The sequence below is a fragment of the Jaculus jaculus genome, chromosome 16, assembly GCF_020740685.1.
Source record: "Jaculus jaculus isolate mJacJac1 chromosome 16, mJacJac1.mat.Y.cur, whole genome shotgun sequence".
In the NCBI taxonomy this organism is placed as follows: Eukaryota; Metazoa; Chordata; class Mammalia; order Rodentia; family Dipodidae; genus Jaculus; species Jaculus jaculus.
This window is the reverse complement of record NC_059117.1, coordinates 31,685,867-31,705,671: the sequence shown is the minus strand read 5'-3', so window position 1 is coordinate 31,705,671 and position 19,805 is coordinate 31,685,867. Positions and strand designations below refer to the sequence as shown.

Here is a 19,805-nt window from a genome sequence, read left to right as displayed (position 1 = left end):
ATTTACTGTAGAACATATGGATGGACAAAAAAATAAGAATACATAAGGGAGTAAAAATATTAAAATATTATCATTAGCTTATTGGCATCAAATGCTTACTTAATAAAAGCCATAGTCTACTCACTTATCTGTAGAAGTAGAGAAACATAGGAGAGAAACAAATAGGAAGGTGTAAGCACTTTATAATTTTTATTCAAGGTGACAACTGCATCTCCCAGTACTGCCTTGACACCGACATCCATAGAATAGCACACAACTCACAAAAGAGCTCATCTTTGTCTACTGGGGATGGTTCCTCTGATTCCCGCCCACCTCATGAAAGAAAATGACACACAGATGTAAGAAATGAATTTCTTCTAGGACGTTGTAATGACAGCAGCTCACAGACTGCACACACAGGCCCTGACTGAAGTGAAGGGATGATGTTATTTCCCTGGCTTTGCAGAGCCCTCCAGGTCCATAAGAAAGTTGAGTGCCTCCATCTGCCCTGGTAGTGTGTAATATACCTTCAGCATTTATCAGGTGCCAAGCCCTGTGCCAGGCATCTTTTGGAGGTTAGTGTTCTTCATTGGTACTCCCAATCCACCCACGTGTTCATAGTGTAGATGAGGAGACAGAGGGAAGAGTGAAGCCATGTGGCCTCCCATGAGGATCAGCAGTGACACTAAAGCTTTGAATCGTGCACACCACTCTGCACCTGCCACTTAAGGATGGGACACCATGCAAACAGGTACGAAAGGATATCACTTTCCTAAAGAGATAAAATGTGGATGTAAATAAGAAAAAGAGTTCAACTGGTAGCTTGCTAAACTTGGCATGAAGTGACAGCTTTATGAGTTTATAGACATGAGAATCTTCACATCTTGGAAATACTTCCCAAAGGTGCAAGAACATTTCTGAATCTCTCATGAATGAAGCACTGTCAGTTATCACAGAAATGGACGTCACGCAGGGCTGGGGCGCTGCTTACCTTTTCTTCTCCAATTATAGATGAGGAAACAAACACGGACTTTATGCAGACTTCTAGTGTCTATAATTATAACAGTACTGAACAACAATTTTGTTCAAGTTGTCTCTATTGAATATAGCTTTTTGTTTTTTCTGAAATATACGTCCTGGTAAGAGCAATCTGTTTGTTCCAGCTTAATGTGTCTTCATGAACCTAAAACAGTGTTTTGCACTGCTAAGTGCAGATAGGTTGGAAGGCAGCCATTCATCCCACCAAAGAATGACCCTGGCCAGTGCTTCTGCGAGACTAGTGAGCACATGGGGATTTTCAGGCAAAGCCAGGCTTTTCCAAGAAATGGTATTGAAACAGATCCAGCCTTTCATTAGTGCCATACTGCTGAGATACCAACATTTCATGGCTTAGAGCATGGGAAAGATAATTTGACCTGAAACATCTTTAGAATTGGAAACATTTTTGTAGTTAAATAAAATGATTGATTATAATAATATATAATAGAACTATAAAACTATTAATGAGTGATACTTCTGCGTTAAACAGTGTTGGTTGCTATGCATGTAGAGTTCTATGATTCATCCCCTATAAAGGTCCTAGAAAAGTATCCAATCTGACTCTCTAGGTAGGCTTTCCAATTTTCAAGAAACCCTCTCTTGCCATCTCTAGGGTAAGTGCTCTGCATTCCTTCCTATTCTTATGATCTGGGTCCCTGATCATGTCCCCCTCTTTGGTATGGTCTCTGTCTACCTTCCATCTCTTCAATTCTACCATAATCTTTAGTAAAACCTCTGAATATTATCCTTTGAAGTCATAAAATAGGAAACTGGAGGTGCACCAAAATTCTATATAATACTATTGTGTTGCATATCATGTTAAGGAATTAGCAAGGAACCCCAAATTCTTTATCTTATTGTTTCCCTGACCAGAAATTGAACCTGGCCCATAGGAGTGTGAGCACTGAATCCAAACAACTGAACAAACCCCAGATCCTACAAAATAGCACTAGTTTCCATGAAAAGATTAAGAAGCTCTACCAAACTGGGCACACAGAAAACTCTGACAAATGGGCAATGTCAAATGATAAAGGATGGAGAAAAAATGGAAGGACTGTGGACTGTGCGGTAATTCTATCACACTATAAACCACCCCAAGGACACCATGTGTCACAAACTAGTGTCCCTCAGCTGGGAAGAACTTGAGCAATGTCTCTCAAGAGCTGTTAGAATGACTGTATCCCTGACATTTCTTTTTTTTTTTAAATTTTTGTTGTTTATTTATTTGAGAATGATAAACAGAAAGAGAAAGAGGCAGATAAAGAGAGAGAATGGGCACGCCAGGGCTTGTAGCCACTGCAAACGAACTCCAGATGTGTGCGCCCCATTGTGCATCTGGCTAATGTGGGACCTGGGGAATCGAGCCTTGAACTGGGGTCCTTAGGCTTCACAGGCAAGCGCTTAACCACTAAGCCATCTCTTCAGCTCCCCCCCCCCCGACATTTCTTGATGAAGATTGGTAACTGGAGGCTGCCTGCCTCCACTGCAACTGCATAGATAGGAGTAGAGCAACACTCACCACAGGTTTTTACAGTCATTAAAAACATTTATAAACTATGATTACCCTAAAAGCATATGCTGAATAATAAGAGTAAGGAATAAAATGAGATAGAAAACACTATGCCATTTGTATCTCCTAAAATATATAAGGCACAAAACAAAAAATAATCATAGTACAGAAAAACAGAGGAGAGAATGACTGCCTATGGGGAGGGAAAGAAAAATGGATGTATGGAAAGAAGACAAAGAAGAAAGAAGGAAGGAGAGAGGGATGGTAGTTGTGGGAGAGAGGAAAATAGATGAGTGCCTTTCTCATTCCTAGGGGAAACTGAGGTCAGTTGATGGCTCTCAGTAGAATACTAGTTATGAAATAACTTTCTAAAAAGCTCAGAGGAAAAGTGTACATGGAATTTTCAGTTGACTCCATGGTTGAAATTTTCTACAATGCATGATAATCATAAAAAAGTCATGTATACAGAACCTTGAGAGGTCTGATCTTGTAGGGAAAGGAAAAAGTTCAGTGTAAACATTGTCTCCCACTTGAGCTCCCCTACTCCCTGCCTGGGAATCTTGAAGCTACCTACCCTAATGGGACCTCTGATTCTTCAGCCTAAGATCAAGCACTTCTGAGTTATTCTTTCAGATAATATGTGTGTCTATTAGAACAAAATATAAGAAGACATACTCATAAGTGTCAAACAACTTGAATTTTGTTTTGAACAAAGATTTTTACTTTATTTATTTGTACTTGTATGTGGGAGGGGGAAGCATGCCAAGGTCTCTTATTTCTACAAACAAACACCAGATTCCTGCATCTTTTTTTTTTTTTAAATGTTGGCACAAAGGGGAGAAAGATAAAGAGTATATAGGCATGTTAAGGCCTCTTGCCGCTGGAAACTCCTAATGCATACACCATATTGTGCATCAGGCTTTATGTGGGTAGCGGGGAATTGAAACCAGGCAGGTACATTTTGTAAGGAAGCACTTTTCTTTAACTGCTGAGCCATCTTCCCAACTTAGATATATGATGTAGTCTGTCTAAAAAGAAAATAGTCACATTTTTAAAATGTCCTATCAGCTTGATAGATGGCTAAGTGGTTAAGACTCCTAAGAGTGAAACCCTACCTCAAAAAGCCTAAAAAAAAAAAAAAAAAAAAACCTCTTGCCTGCAAAGCCTAATGACCTGAGTTCAGTTCTCCAATACCAGCATACTGCCAGATGTACAAGGTAGCCCATGCATCTGGAATTTGTTTGCAGTTGGTGGAGGCCCTGGTGCATCCATTCTCTCTCTTTCTACCCACATGTTTCCCTTTTACACAAATAAATAATAATTTAAAAATAAAATATTTAAAATGTCCTAAACCATTCAATGTTTTCCCATGAACTTTAAGAGTATCTTTCAAAATTATAGCACAAAAAGTTCAAGATTCATACAATTAAAAAAAAAAAAAAAGGTTTGCCGGGAGTGGTGGCACATGCCTTTAATCCCAACACTCGGAAGGCAGAGGTAGGAGGGTGGCCCTGAGTTTGAGGCCACCCTGAGACTACAGAGTGAATTCCAGAGTGAAACCCTGCATCCAAAAAAAAAAGGATGGAGAGATAGCTTATTGGTTAAGGTATTTGCCTGCAAAGCCAAAGAATCCAGGCTTGATGCTCTAAGGACCCACTTAAGCCAGATGCACAAGGTGGCACATGCATCTGGAGTTCATTTGCAGTGGCTGGAGGCCCTGGAATGCCTATTCTCTCTTTCTCTATTTCCAATAAATAAATAAATAAATAATATTTTTTTAAAAAGAAAAAGAATAGGTAGACATTGAAAATTTCTAAGTTTTTATATTGACTTAACTGTTACTATAAAATATGAGATCAAAATAATAATAATCTTGCAGGGGTTACGTTGCATTTGAAAGTTTGACTTTGCATTTGTGTTTTGTTAAAGGGCTTGCTGTACAATATCAACTCATGTGATCCCTAGTAAATGACTGCTGTGTCACAGCAACTTATTTTTCAAAGAGTGTGCATGTGTTTCATTTGCTGCAGTCTAAAACCGTACTTTTGACTCGCCTACTCAGAAGGGAGCACAACATTTCAGCAAATGTCACAAGAACTATTACGAAACAATAGACAGATGAGTAACATGAGATCAGGGCAAAACAAGTACTATTTCAGATGATTTTAGCACACATCAATTTATTATTAGAATCTTTTAAAAATCATTTGTTTCTGGTCAAAAAGTATGTAAAATTATGATTGAGCAGAGACAGCCATTAATATTTAACTAGAAATAAGCTAGTAGATTGGCTACTGTCAAATAAGCTTTCAAATAAATCTATCACATGTAAAGTCATATCTGAACCCACAGGCCCACAATATTAACAATAAAGTACCCAAATAGGTAAAGACATTTCTGACTGGAGTTGGATAGATAAGGTGCTGAAGTTTTAGCTCCACAACCAAGTTTACAAATGAGTAAAGCCAGTGGCTCAAATAATGTGAATTCTGAGACTTAACATATGTAATAAATAGAAGAACCAGCCATGGCCAGAACAGGTATGTACTTACTCTCATATGAGAGCTGCTGGTCAGAAGAAAAGCTAATGACTCCTATCAGGTCAGCACTGGTAAATACAACGAAAAGAACCCCCTTCAAGCTTCCTAATGTACCTAATTTGCCTTAAAAAACAACAACAAACAAACAAACAAAAAACCTTAGAAAAAAGTTATCAGTCTAGGTATTAATATTGCTTTTGGCTGGACCAGGAAGGAATGTGATGGCAGAATAAAATTTGGCAACTTGAGCAATACATAACAAGAAATATTTGACTTTGGAAGTTTATGAACAGTCTTCCAATGCAATGCCCAGAATCCTACTACACTTCTATAGTATTTCTTAAGCCTCAATTACATGGATACTCTCCTTTAATTCCTGTATTCATTTGACTTAAAGTAGGTAGAACTTGTGAATTACAGGATGTTAAAAAAAAAATCATCTCCAGTTGGAGAGATACTCAGCAGTTAAAGGTTCTTGTTTTTAAAGCCTGACTGGCGGAGTTTAATTCCCAAGTACCACGTAAGTCCACATGGACAAAGTGGTACATGCATCTGGAGTTTGTTTACAGTTCCAGGAGGTCCTGGAGTACCTAGTCTATCTCTCACTCGCTCTCTGTCTCTTCCTCTCTCCATCTCCTCCTCTTTCACTCCTCTCTCCTTGGGAATAAGCAATAAATAGAAATTTTTAAAAATCATTAAGGGCTCAATAGCTCCAGAAATGGACTGATTTTCCTATTTCCTGAATGGCAAAAGGAGAGTGAGATCCATTCGTTTCTGTTGACTAGAAGAATTAGCTGGTATGCTTTTCTACACATCATGGAATAGTTTATTCAAGTATATATTGTGGGTAATGAAGATGATTATGATGTCAATGGAGATAATAAGATGATGTTGTGATTAAGCAGATCTTCTGCTGTGACCACTCTCGACCACCAAGCCGCATGCCTAGGCAACTCTTGTTTTTGTTACTTTCAGACAGGTTCTCATAAACTTGCTATAGCCCAGGAAGAGTTTGAACTTGAGATATTCTTTTAACAGAAATCCCATATGTGTTATTTCAGCAAAGATAGCAGAATAAATCTATTTTATACATGATGAAATATGTAATTGCCTTTTTAGCATACCATAATGTAAATGATTTGTATCTAAAACTATTTTTTGTTGCTTTGACATTGAGTATAATTCTATCATTAATCTTAGAAATCTTCTGTTACAATCGTACTAAATTCTAAGTGATGGTAAATAAAGTTTAGCTGAGAACACTTGTTTTTCTCTGGCTTCTATAGGTGGAAGTATTTGGTGTGATAGAGCTAGGATATTAATTTGCTGACAGTCTGAATTCTGCCGCCTCCTCACCTATCCAAAATGAATCACACTTTAGCTCTCTGTAAGGCAACGCAGCAGCAAAAACATGTTAGCCATCAGGCTTGCATTTTTGGTTCTGGGCCATAGAGAGGCTACCCATCAGTGCATAAAGGTCTGCCCACCTGGCCTTTTGGATCATAGTTCAGGCACACAATTAATTCATTATGAAGTAAGTCACTGCATGCTTTTGAACTAGCCTTGCCAGCTTTGGAAGTGAATGTCCTGTCACTGACCTGAAGAAATCCCTCTACCCTTTAAACTCCATTAAATCACATTTCCTTCTGTTTTTTTCTTTTGTTTTTCTTTTTTGACTGGTGGGGGTGGAGAGGAAGATTTGCAATGACAGAGTATGTTCAACATTTAGCTAAAAAGCTAGGCCACCTAAACAGGCAATTTGCAAGAATAAAAGATTTAAAAATACAAAACAGAGTAAGATAATTAAATGAAATACACATCTTCACTATGTACACATATGATATATATATGCATATATACACATATAAATACAGATGTATACATTTAAAATTGAATAATTGTAGAAATATGTTTAGCTTAATAGGTCACAAAAGACCAGAAGTAAAGAAAAAAAGCTTACTTTTTCCTATCATTTATGTGTTTTAAGTAGTATATGTATGAATTTAAAATGAAAGACATGTCACTTCTTTAGTAACTATTAATAATATTTTACTTCTTCCTCCCTCCTAAAATGAAATCAAGTGTTATATTGGTGTTCAAAATTCTACTTAAAACTATTTCCTTACTACCTTCCCCCCCCCAAAAAAAATATAGAGCCACTACTGAACCATAAAAATGATCATTCTGTAAATAGACTTATGAAACTTAGAGGGTTGACAATGCATCTCTAATAATTAGATATTTCTTTGAAAGTAGCAGAGTCTGTTTTCTTCATTTTTCAAGTATACAAAATCCAACCAGGGATTCATTATAATCCAGACCCTTTTATTTTTATGTATTTACTGAGAATCACATTATTCAAACTGAAAGTAGAACCCTAACATTACTTATTTAATATTTGTGACCAAATTGTTATTTTCTTGGAAATTAATGAAAGGTACCAGGAAATAGCCTAATATTAGGATATAATTTCACTAACAAAAAACAATATGTACACTAGTCCAATAAATTCACTTACATATGATCACATATAGTCATGAGGAAATTATTCAATTTGTCATCATAGTTTTGAAAGGATGAGAAAGAGAAACAAGGAAACAAGATTCTAAGAAATGGGGGGACAGATGAGAGGCTGAAAGATTAGAAAGAAAGTCTGAAATATTTCTCTTCAAGTAGCTGAGAGTTAGTCATAATCAAGACCATTATTCTTTTCTACTCCTAGTCATTGGTAAAGTATTGAAGAGAAATTGTTGAAATAAATGATAAAGGTGTGTCCTCTAGGCAGGACTCACATTTGCTTTGTTTAGACACTTGTGGGGACTAAAAATATTGGGATGCTTGAAACCAAACAACAACTTGAGTTATGTGATTTCTGCTATTAGGCCACATAGTATCATTGATTATAATACATGGTATTATTTTAATTTTCTTTAATATGTAATTTTTCAATAATCAAGTTATTATTTTATTTATTATTACATTCAATTGCTAGGAAAAATGGCTACCACACAGTAAGCACTAAGTAAACATTTGATCAGTGGAGCCTTATATCCTTCAACCATAATACATATGTGAATCATTATCTATCAAGATTCAGACCAATTGGATAAATCCTATTTTCCTGTTCTGGGATGTTCTCATTATATCATTTCTGCAAACTGATGAATCTAGTCAAACCAGAATGACTAGTATCCAGGCAAGATTATGGGATTGCATACCACTGGATACTACATACTCAGCCTCACAGAGAATGTTTATTCCAAAAGTGTGCTTCAATATTTTTTAAACCCTGATACCATGTGAATATACTTAGATGTCTAATTTATAAATAGCATGAAGTTTACTCAAATCTACATAGAAAAGTACAACTCATGGGCTGGTGAAATAGATCATTGGTGAAGGTAGCCTGAGAAGCCTAAGGACCCCTGTTCGATTCCCCAGAACTCATGAAAGCCAGATCAAGGGATGCAAGAGTCTGGAGTTCATCTGCAGTGGCTAAAGGCCCTGGTGCATCCATTCTCTCTTTTTTTCTATCTGCCTCTCTTTCTCTCTCTCAAATAAATAAATGAGTAAAATATTTTTTAAAGGGGGTCACTTAATGGGATGGTATTATATATGTAAGTAGAAGAATAGATTAATAGGGATGAAAAGGCCCAAGTGAGGTCAGGGGATAAGACTCATTAAAGGAAAGGTAGAGGGAGGGCTAATCCAAATCTAAGAGGATATAAATAAGTCATATGGAAACTACATTTTTGGACAATGGAACACTCAGGAGCCATACAACATTGCTAGAAAATTTTCAGTGCCAGGGATGGGATATCTTCCAGTGAGTTCTTGGCCAGGGAGGTCCCTGATGCCACCAAAACATTACAGGCCATTGCCAAGGCCCTTAATTTCCCACCAGGAATAGATGGCAAGACCCTTTTGCTAAAGACTCCACATACTTGGGCTGCAAGACCACAGAAAAAATCCTGCTGGAACTGAGCTGATAACCTCCACCATGTAGACCAGCTGACAGAAAACTAGAAGAAGCCATCCTGCATGCAGTTAAATGGGAGAGAGAGAAGCACCAGTGAAGATACTCAACAGTAGATACTGCAAGCTTTATATTTTGCCAGCCAGGCCAAATGAGCAAATGGGTACAAAAGTGGCATATCTGTCATGGTGGAAACCAACTGCCTTGTAATTGGACTGGAGGCCCACTCCATGGGAGGGAATATGTCCCTGATACTGAAAACCTAAAACAGGGGTAGTTATGGGCCCTAGGGGTGTAACATATGCTGCTATCTGGCTAAATGTATATACTATGCTTATCAAACTGCCCAGTAAGCATTTCTCTTAATGTTCATACCTATGTATTAATGCTACTCTCACTTTTGGTAGAGAATCTTCTCTTTCCAGATGGCAGTGACCTTGGGGTGACTCAGAAGGTATCATGGTGCTGGGAAGAAGTGTCAGGAATGCTCAACACTGCAAAATGTCTCTATCACACTTTCCAAGGCTCAGGGTTCATTGAGGAAGAGGTGGCAGAAAGAATGTAAGAGCCAAAGGAAGGGTAGGACTCCTTACAACTTGTTCCTCCAGACACAAAATGTCCTGGACACCCATGACTTCACAGTGGCTGACACTACCTACATAAGACCATCATAATAGGAGGAAAAGATCATGACATCAAAATAAAACAGAGACTGATTAAGAGGAGGAGGGGATATGATGGAGAATGGAGATTCAAAGGAAAAAGTGGGGGGGGGAGGATATTACCATGGGATAATATTTACAATCATGGAAGTTGTTAATAAAAAAATAATTTTAAAAAAGGATAATTCATAAAGCCCACTGTAAAATATAGCAAAACTTTATTCATAGTAGTTAATAAACACCTTGTCTCTATATTAAATATTTACAGAATATAAAACAACACAAACATCAATTGAGAATAGTAAGTTCTTATTAGATAGCTTATCAGGAAATCAGTTTCTGGAGGAACTAGAATAATAAAGGCCTTACCTCAGCATGTGGAGTAGAGGGCAACACAGAAGTCTCATTTTCAGTTACATTTCCAGCTGGTCCATTGTTGGGTGAACTGGGACCAGATGCTGGAGAACCACTACTGACTGAGGATTCTGAAAAATATCATGAAAAACATACATACTCATGAAAAATACACATGAGACACAGAGAAATTGCTATTGTGACTCAAAATAATTGCCTAAAGACAGAGCTATATATTTTCCCTTATATGATATATGATAACTATAGCTTATTATAGTACATGTGAGGTAAAATACAATTCAGTAGGATATGAAAATATCAATATACTAATGGCCTCTTAAAACACCATTTGACCTTAATTTTGCCCAAATTCTTTTCCAGGACATGAAAACTTGTTGATATTGAAGATAGAAATATTGAAGCTTTAATATAAAAACAAATAATTTTTAGCCAAAATTAGATAACAATACAGAGAATCTGACCCTTCTTCTTTAGATATAAAATTCACGTGGACCTCAATTTATAAACTGACAAATCTATTAAAACATCTCATTAAAAGTATAAATGCCCAGTTCCTAAAAGAGCATCATGAGAATCTTGCAACTCATTTACTGACTGCTCCTTATCACCCTCGATAGTGCAGTCATTTCAAATTTGTGGCATGTCTATCATCGTTACACACTGTTCAACCAACTCTACACAGATAGTGTTGTTTTATATTTTTCCGAGATTGAGGCATTAGGTATGATTTCCAACTATTATTTTTCTCCTATTTCATTCTTTTTGTTACTGACACTCTTTTTTTTTTTAAATTTTTTATTTATTTATTTGAGAGCGATAGACACAGAGAGAAAGACAGATAGAGGGAGAGAGAGCAGAATGGGCGCGCCAGGGCCTCCAGCCTGTGCAAACAAACTCCAGACGCATGCGCCCCCTTGTGCATCTGGCTAACGTGGGACCTAGGGAACCGAGCCTCGAACCGGGGTCCCTAGGCTTCACAGGCAAGCGCTTAACCACTAAGCCATCTCTCCAGCCCACTGACACTCTTTTGATGGATTTAAGAGGCAAGCTGTTTCTTCTGCTCTCCCTTTACTCAGTGCCAGCACATTGTTTCACAAGCCCTTCCTTTTATGTCACTTCAGGAATTTGATCAATTACTCAGAATTGTGAAGTCCTCCTTCTCCCACGGGGTTGTCCTCCTTGTCTGACAGCAAGGTAGCCATTCTTGAGGGGTAGTGGGGCCACAATCCTTAATCACCACTTTAAGCCTTGGAAGGACATTGTACTTACTGTCAACTACAACTGTTCCTTCAGTTGTTACCTAAGTTTAAGGCACTTGGCAAAATACCCTACACCCTTCTAATCCCGCGGACTGGAACATTCTCTCCTTCCTCATACATTATTCCATCTCTTCCTTCTTCCCTTCCCTAAATATAGATATTCATTTTATTTTGTGCCCTTACCCATATTTATATAATATTAAATGTCATTTAGGCAGAATGTTCTCATGAAAGTTATATTTCTTGCTTTTATACCTCAAAAAATTACCCTGCATAACTTTAGAAAGCTAGACATTTTTTTAATCCTTGTGACAGTTAATCTTGGTTGTTAATTTGAACAAGATGTAGAAGTACTATGGAAACAAATCACTGGATATGTCTTCCAGGGAGTTCCTAAATTAGGTTAAGTGCGGATGAAGGACCCACATAGATGTTGGCGGCACCATGCTATGCGATGGAGGTTCGGGACTGCAGAAGAAGGAGAAGCTAGCTGAGAACAAACATCCATCACGCTCTGCTTCCTGCCAGTGGAGCAGTAGAGAAATGTGACCACCTGTGTCCTGTTCCTGCTACCATGCCTCCCATGCCGTGACAGGCTGTATCCCCTCAAATTGTGAGTCAAAATAAGCCCTTACTGCCTCTCACTGCTTTTATAAGGTATTTGTTGTGACAACAAGCAAAGTAACTGCTATCTTTTCCATGTGAGGAATTCTTTTTCCTGGTTGTTTCTACATAAAATTCCTACCCTTAGATTCAGCCCCACTCCTATTTTAACCCTAATCCATTACTGGGTCCTTTTGATTTGTTCTTTAGCTCAATTATCACTTATTTCAGTTAAAATGCTTGCTATTCTCTCATAAGCCATGCTAATGCCTCTTCATAGTCCCGTTACTACTGAAAGATTACTGCAAATATTCGCCAGAAGTTTCCTACAAAGAGCCCTCACTATGACCCTCTGTCCTACAAAGGAGCTTGTGATTTTTCCTGTACTCAAGTTAGATGACTTGTTCTATATAAAGACAAAGGCTTTCCCATTTTGTTCTTTTATTTATTTATTTATTTTTATTTTTTATTTTTTTGGTTTTTTGAGGTAGGGTCTTACTCTAGTCCAGGCTGACCTGGAATTCTCTATGTAGTCTCAGGGTGGCCTCGAACTCACGGCGATCCTCCTACCTCTGCCTCCCGAGTGCTGGGATTAAAGGCGTGCGCCACCACGCCCGGCTCCATTTTGTTCTTTTGCATCCTCCTCTACTTTCACTTGCTTCACTACAGGTGCAATTCGACCTGGGAACTCATTTGAATTCTCATGCCATCTGCCTCTATGGAAGAAAGATCCCTGATTTCTACATAATATTGTTCTTGACTCTCTCAATGCAACTTACAATTTTCAATTTTCTTCTAGAAATATTTATATTCTCAGTACTGTAAGGCCACTAGCCACTAGAAAGAATGTGAGATCGCTGACAGAATTCTGCTTCTGTCACGTACCTCCTATGGCAGTTGAACAATTTATTTGCAGCATAAGACGTTTGTACACATTTTGCTCACTGGTGTTCTCTCTACATGTCTCGATTGCATTTTCACTAGTCACGACTTTCTCTCCATAGTGTATACTCTTCTTTCACCTCATTGTCTTCTATTCTTTACTCTTAAGTTGTTCTTTTTTCTGAAATATATATATATATATTGGACAGGGGCCAATCTATGTAGCTCAGGATGGCTGGCAATTACTGACCTCCTGTCTCTGCCTCCTGAATGCTAGGATTATAGGTAAATACCATAATACCTTTCTTTCTTTTATAAAAGGAATTGCACATTAAAAAATTGCAAGAGTTTCTTTCCCCTAATTCTTAGGGTTCTAGTATGATTATTATTTATTATATTACTTTTACCTCATATCATGTATGAGAAAGAGATGAACAGGACCTCTGGCTGCTATAAACAAGCTCCAGACACATGGGCCCCTTTGTGCATCTGGCTTTACATGGGTACTGGGGAATCAAACCCAAGCCCTCAGGCTTTATAAGCAAGCATATTTAACCTCTGAGTCATCTCCCTAACCCCTCCATATTATTTTATATTTTATATGTCTTAAAATACTATTTTCTGAAACATCCTGTCCCAGATGCTTTAAAGTGTATCACACACATTACTAGATGTGATTTGATTGCATGTGGCCAAATATTTCTTTATGCAGAAACCCCTGATAGCTGTGGAGCTGAGCACACCTTACTGTAACATTGTTCTAAACATTACACTGTATAGGATGTAGGGAGAGGTTGCAACTGCTTTTCTAGAAACACTGAGAAAATATCAGTGATGAAATTATATTAGAACTTGAACTTTAACAGTCGATGAGATTAAAGCAACATAGAAGGGTGAGGAGACATTGTAGGAACATAGATAAATCAATATTTAAAATTTAAAAAAGAGCAAATCTTTTGGGAAGAAGAGAGGCAGAGAATACTTTAGTTTGGAAAAGCCCCCACAATCAACTATTTGATGAAGAGAGAGAGAGTAAAATGAGCATATATTTGAATATGAGATGGGGTAGAAAGAAGCAAGATAGAGGTAAAAGAATAAAAACTAATGAGGACTTAACTGTTATAAGTCTGTGACGGTTTCCAGTTGGATGCACAAAAAATATTTACTATCAAAATTTGCAAAGAGTTCTTCCAAATTAGGTGAAAGAAATATGTAGGAATACAGGAGATGATACCTATGTGATTATAGTTCAGATTTCCCACAGACATTTACAGTAAATGCGTTGAGCCAGTAAACCACCTCCCAGAGCATGTGCAAGTACCAGCTCATGAGTGGGAAATGTGTGGAAAATAAAGGGACACGTCATGTCAAGTATTTCCTGAGATGAAAAGGGAATTATTATTTCATAATAATAAGAAAAACTAAAACTCACGGCTGGAGAGATGGCTTAGCAGTTAAGGCACTTGCTTGCAAAGCCAAAGGACCAAATTCAATTCCCCAGGACCCACATAAGCCAAATGCACAAAGTGATGCACATGTCTGGTGTTTGTTTGCAGTGATTGAAGACCCTTGTATGCCCATTCTCTCTCTCTCTCTCTCTCTTAAATAAATAAATAAATAAATAAATAAATAAATAAAATACTTAAAAAAGAAAAGCTAAAAACTGATTAAAAACATATGATTTTAAACTAAGAATTTAATTGATATACATTTGTGATCATTATTATACTGGAAAATAGACAAAACCTCTAGCAATTTTTTTATTGTTCACTTCTATAATGTGTTTTATACAAGGTAAATTTTGCCAATGTAATCAGTAATAATTTCCTTTAAGTAGATATGGAATCTGCTAGCAATGAAGAGGAAAGCAAAGCATTTTTAAACCTAATTTAAAAAAAAAAATCTTTTAGACTATATAGATTTCTTTATATAAATACAACTTTGTATCTTTAGTTCTAGGATCTTCCCCTGTACTGCAACTTGGAATTACAAGTGTCCAAAAGAGAAGAGAAAACAGAGTTAAAAAAAAATAAATAAACATACTGAGGATAAGCTCAGACTTGGGAGAACTCACATTAAATTGTGACAAGAACAGTTTTCCTTAAGAATGGTGAGGAATGCTTATAGAGCAATACCTCCTGGATGCAACCAGAGGAACTGAACAAGTACCATGCGTGGACCCGAGCAAGGACCCTATAGCAGTAGTCAGCATTATTTTGGCTACTCTTTGCTGTTCTTGTATCCTTAGGATGTCTCTAATTTCAAACCCAGTACAACTGGGACGTAAGGGGTTTGTAAGACATCAGGTTGAATTTCCTAACCTGTTCACCCCACTCTTAACCAAGCACCTAAAAAAATATGAACTCTTCCAGTTGAGACTAGTGAAAATGACAGTTTCTTCCCCTTTATAAAAAGCAATATCTCCCCCTCCTACCATAAGTCCCAGTCCACTAGTAAACACATAAAGTCATTTATGAGTTCTGTAAATTTGTTGAAAAGTCAAGCTTTTGCTCTTGCACATGGTTTAATTTCCCCACGTGTATTCTACACATTCGTGTCTGAGTGGGGGAAGTGCTCTTCTTGGACCTCCCTCGGTCATTTCTGAGCAGATTTCGTTACAAGTTACTCTCCTGGCTGGCATTCACAAAATGCACTGCCTACTTCTGAAGAGAACAAGGCGAGATTTGGTATTGCCTAGCTCTGTCTTGATTGACACATGGCTTTATTTGTTTGTGTCTTTTGTTTTGATTTTCTTTTGTTTCCCATTCCTTTTCTTTATAGAGTTGGAGAATTGCTTAATACAGCTGGTGAACATATATCAAGCATTACTCAACTATTTGTGAGTTTTCAAAGAGATTTCATTCTGAAAATACTTTCTCCTCAAAATAACTTTGAATAAGCAGTAGGTGCATTTACTCTAAATTATTGTTTATGCTTCTGATCAGCATTTGTTAGCATGCCATTGCCCAATCCTCATTACCTGTCACCTCAAACATTCGCTTCTTGAATGAAGTGACAACATTTCCATCCTTCCGCCTGAGTAAGGGGCTGCTTCTCCTCTCTGCCACTTTCTGTTTTAACCTGGACCGCACCTTCAAGTTGGGCTCAGAGGCTGGGGATTGAGACAAAGAAAATAGAAAAAAAAAATTAAAAAATAAAGAGCCAATTGCTCCTGTGTTAAAAAAAAATCTAACTTTATTCTTGGTCCTTTCTCAAATTAAAAACCGAGCATGTAAATAAGGCATTGACTCTAAGTTAAATAAACAGGTAAATATAGTAATGATTTTATGAAACACATGAAAAGGGTTTTGCACTTTTCTAAATATAAAACTGAAAAGGGAGAAAAGATAACTTTTCTACTTACTATGTCTAGCACAATCAGGATGGTTAATGGGAAGTTTAATCACTAATTATGCTTATGTCTGAGTAAGATTTATTATATGTCATTGCCTGGCCTCTTAATTCTCTCAAGGGTGAAACTCAATAACCACAAAGCAGTAACTTAATGTGAGTTTTGAGACTCTGACCTGACTTCTGGTAACAAGAAGACACCTTTGCAGCATGTAATTTATGTCTAATTCTGACTCCTGGAATATTTCTTTGTCAGTACTTTCTAACCTAAAAGTCTGAGAGAAAATATTCAGTGAAATAACACCAAATGACCTAGAGTCACTGTGAATAAACCTTTCTATTTACTCAGTACATAGTCAACAAGGAAAGAAGCTGCCAAGAGAGAATTGAAAGTTTGGAGTTGGGATGTATGTTCCAAAATACAATTATTCAATTTCATATAGATATTACTATTTAGTTAGCTAAAATATTGCAAATAGTATATCCCTATGGTCCCAATTCATTATGTGTTTAAACACTTGTTTGTTACAGTAATGGAACATTTGATTGGCTATCTGTGGCATAATAGTCCACAATTTACGGTGATAATGGTGGTAGGGGGCTATTTCTGATGATATCTAACATTTCTATCTTGTTTTCTTTTAAATATTTTCATTTATTTATTTGAGACAGTGAGAGAGATAGAGAGAATGGCATGCCAGGTCCTCCAACCACTGCAAACAAAATGCACTACCTAGTGCATCTGGCTTAGGTGGGTCCTGGGGAATTGAATCTGGGTCCTTTGGCTTTACAGGCAATTCCTTAACCACTAAGTCACCCCTCTAGTCCTCCACCTTCTTCTCTATGCTCCATCTTAGTGATATTAACTTTTTAACTAAAACAATCTATTTGGCATAGACTCTAAGGCAATGTGATGCTATAGATGAGGAAAACAAACCACTGAGGGCAGACAACTCTCCCAAGTTTGTAGAGGTAAAGGAAGATGCAGATAGCATCTGTAACCAAGCAGTTTGAACTACTTCCTGAACATGGAGGATATGGTTTATCTGCCTCACCTTACAGATGAACACAAGAGGGGTATCCTTGGCTTCCCCACTTCTCCTTACAGATGAGCACAGAATATTATCAGACAGATTTTCTAGAGTCCCACTGATTTCCTCCACCAGACACAATGTAGCTAGGTCTTGTGATCAATGAAAATGTTCCCTATGAGAGATTATCTATCTATCTATCTATCTTTCTATCTATCTATCTATCTATCTATCTATCTATCTATCTATCTACCATTTATGTATCTATCATCTATCTAATCTATTATCTATATTGTTTTTCAAGGTAGGGTCTTGCTTTATTCCAGGCTAACCTGGAATTCACTATGTAGTCTCATGCTGGTCTCAAACTCACAGTAATCTTCCTACTTCTACCTCCAGAGTGCTGGAATTAAAAGCATGTGACATCATGCCTGGCTGAGAGAACATGTTATTGCAAGACTAAAACAGATGACTGGAGATCTTTATGCTTTTTCTTGGGCTAAGAGTCACTAGAAACCAACAGACGAGGGCTAAGCACAAGGAAAGAAGAGCGACAAAGTACTGAAATGTGTCTGTGCTGGCGTCCCACATTGAGGCATCAAGGGAAGTGATTTGGAAAAAGGTTCCTGCTGGGCCTTCCAGAGTGGAAACCTCTTTTCCATAGAGAGCAAGCCAGAATCTCGTATGTCTGAACTCACCCAGGACTAAAGGGAGCAAATGGGACAGTATCAACAAACTTGGATTGGCCCCTTTGCATAATTTTCTAAAATTCCTTTAAAGACACTTTGCTTGCTTCTGAAAGGCTTCCAGTAATAAATACATTCACTAAAACCAGGAGAGGAAAAACCAGAAAGTGTGAATCCTGAATGCCTATACTATATTGGCACCCTCTCTTCTCTATAACCCTAGTACAAAAACTAGTTTCTCAGATTGAGGTCTAACTATATACAACGTTATATGAAACATAATGGATTGAACATTATAAATCAGCTCTCGAGAGGGAACAGATCAGCTGATTTATCACTTCACAAGGCAGTGGATTGGGGGCAGGAGGCATGCATCTTCAGTGAGGGGATATGAGGTTGGGTCTACATGGTGCCCTTTCCAGCAATGGAGTTTCCAGTTAGATTCAGTGGATTCTGAGCCTGACAGTGCACTTGGGAAATAAAAAGCTTAAACCTTTAGAGGATGTGGCCACCACCCAATTAGATACCCGAGTGTAAGTGAAGGTTTACGTGAAAAAGAACAGGAGGGAGAGTTTTGTGGAAACATGACTGGTGGCATTTCTACATGTTACACAGTTAGGAATGGCCAAGCCAGGACTTGGTTCTAAATTGCCTAAGATGAGCCTTTCCTTCTTGCCAACCACCTTGCATTAGATGAAGCCTAGTGTCTGCAATCCAGAGAAAAATGTGATGATTACTTGGAAAATAGCACACACAGTTTAGACGTTGTACACATAAGCCAGATCCCACAGGCCTTTCATGAAGAAATTACTTGTAGGGTTGGCAGACAGCTTTGATGCTTATGTATGTCTACTTGAAAATGGGCTGGAAATGCAGCTCCTAAATTGCATTTAGTGGTCAGTATATGAAAGGAAATGCCTGAAGAGGAATGAGAAGTTGGTTCTCCTCATGTATGATAGCCTCAAAGAGCAATGGCTCTATGCAAATCAGCTACAGCAATCCCTTTGCAATGTGTGGAGTTAAATAGACGTGTAATTGAATGCCCACTCCCAATGAATTTGAATTTGAATGACTTGCTGGATGTTCATTTCATGTGTTAAAATAAAGATCCTTTAGTCTGTACTTTCTCTATTTGTCCAATAGATTTGAGCTGGTCATCAGTGTAGGGAGTTGTCATAACCTTAGCAGGCCAGGGATACTGTCAAATCTCCCACAAGGCTCCAGGTGACTCTATGATAAACAATTATTTAGACTCAAAAGTCAGTAGTGTCGAGTGTGAGAAACATGGCCGTCAGTGTCAGCAAGTAGCACTTGTCAAAGACTGCACTATCAGATGATGTGGGATAAAATAATAACTGTCAGAGGTCCTCAAATAAATGAAGGAGAGCATAGAACATAATGGAAAGATGGCAAGGCTGGGGTGTGCTATGTTGACTTTGAAAATGTTAAATATTCAAATCAATCTTAATTTGTAAATTGTCTGTTTTGTATCTTAAACACCGCTAATGTTTCTAAATTACAGATAATTTTACTTATTTGCTCACTTGTTTCTTTGTTTAATTTTGGATAGGGTCTCTTGTAGGTTATGATGGCCTTGACCTCACTATGTTTCTGAAGATAACTCTGAACTTTTGACACTTCTGCTTCCTGTCATCAAGTGCTAGGATTACTGGCATGAGCCACCAACCCCAGTTTATGAAGCACTAAGAAGCAAACCCAGCATAAAGGTGCTGGTCCAAGATTATCAACTGAGCAAAATCATCAACTCAAGTTTTTTTTTTTTGTTTTAATAGGCAAACTGTAATTACATATTTTAAGAGTATGATGTTGGGTGCCTATATACATATTTATGGGGCACAGTGTGATGTTTAGCTATCTCTATACAATGATCAACTTCTGATATGTCAACTATT

General features: G+C 37.6%; 1 protein-coding gene across 17 annotated transcripts in view; it reads right to left on the bottom strand.

The window, feature by feature from the left end:
* The window catches only part of Hdac9 (histone deacetylase 9), a 915,786-nt gene that overhangs the window by 354,519 nt on the left and 541,462 nt on the right, over nt 1-19,805 (bottom strand). For 12 of the 17 annotated variants that reach the window (XM_045135730.1, XM_045135719.1, XM_045135721.1 and 9 more), the window contains 2 exons: nt 15,805-15,936; nt 10,075-10,190 (listed from right to left, as the gene is read on the bottom strand). In XM_045135730.1, coding sequence (XP_044991665.1) covers nt 10,075-10,190; nt 15,805-15,936 — 248 coding nt within the window. The remainder of the gene's footprint in view (nt 1-10,074; nt 10,191-15,804; nt 15,937-19,805) is intronic. The other 5 variants (XM_045135729.1, XM_045135726.1, XM_045135728.1 and 2 more) reach the window with 1 other exon arrangement.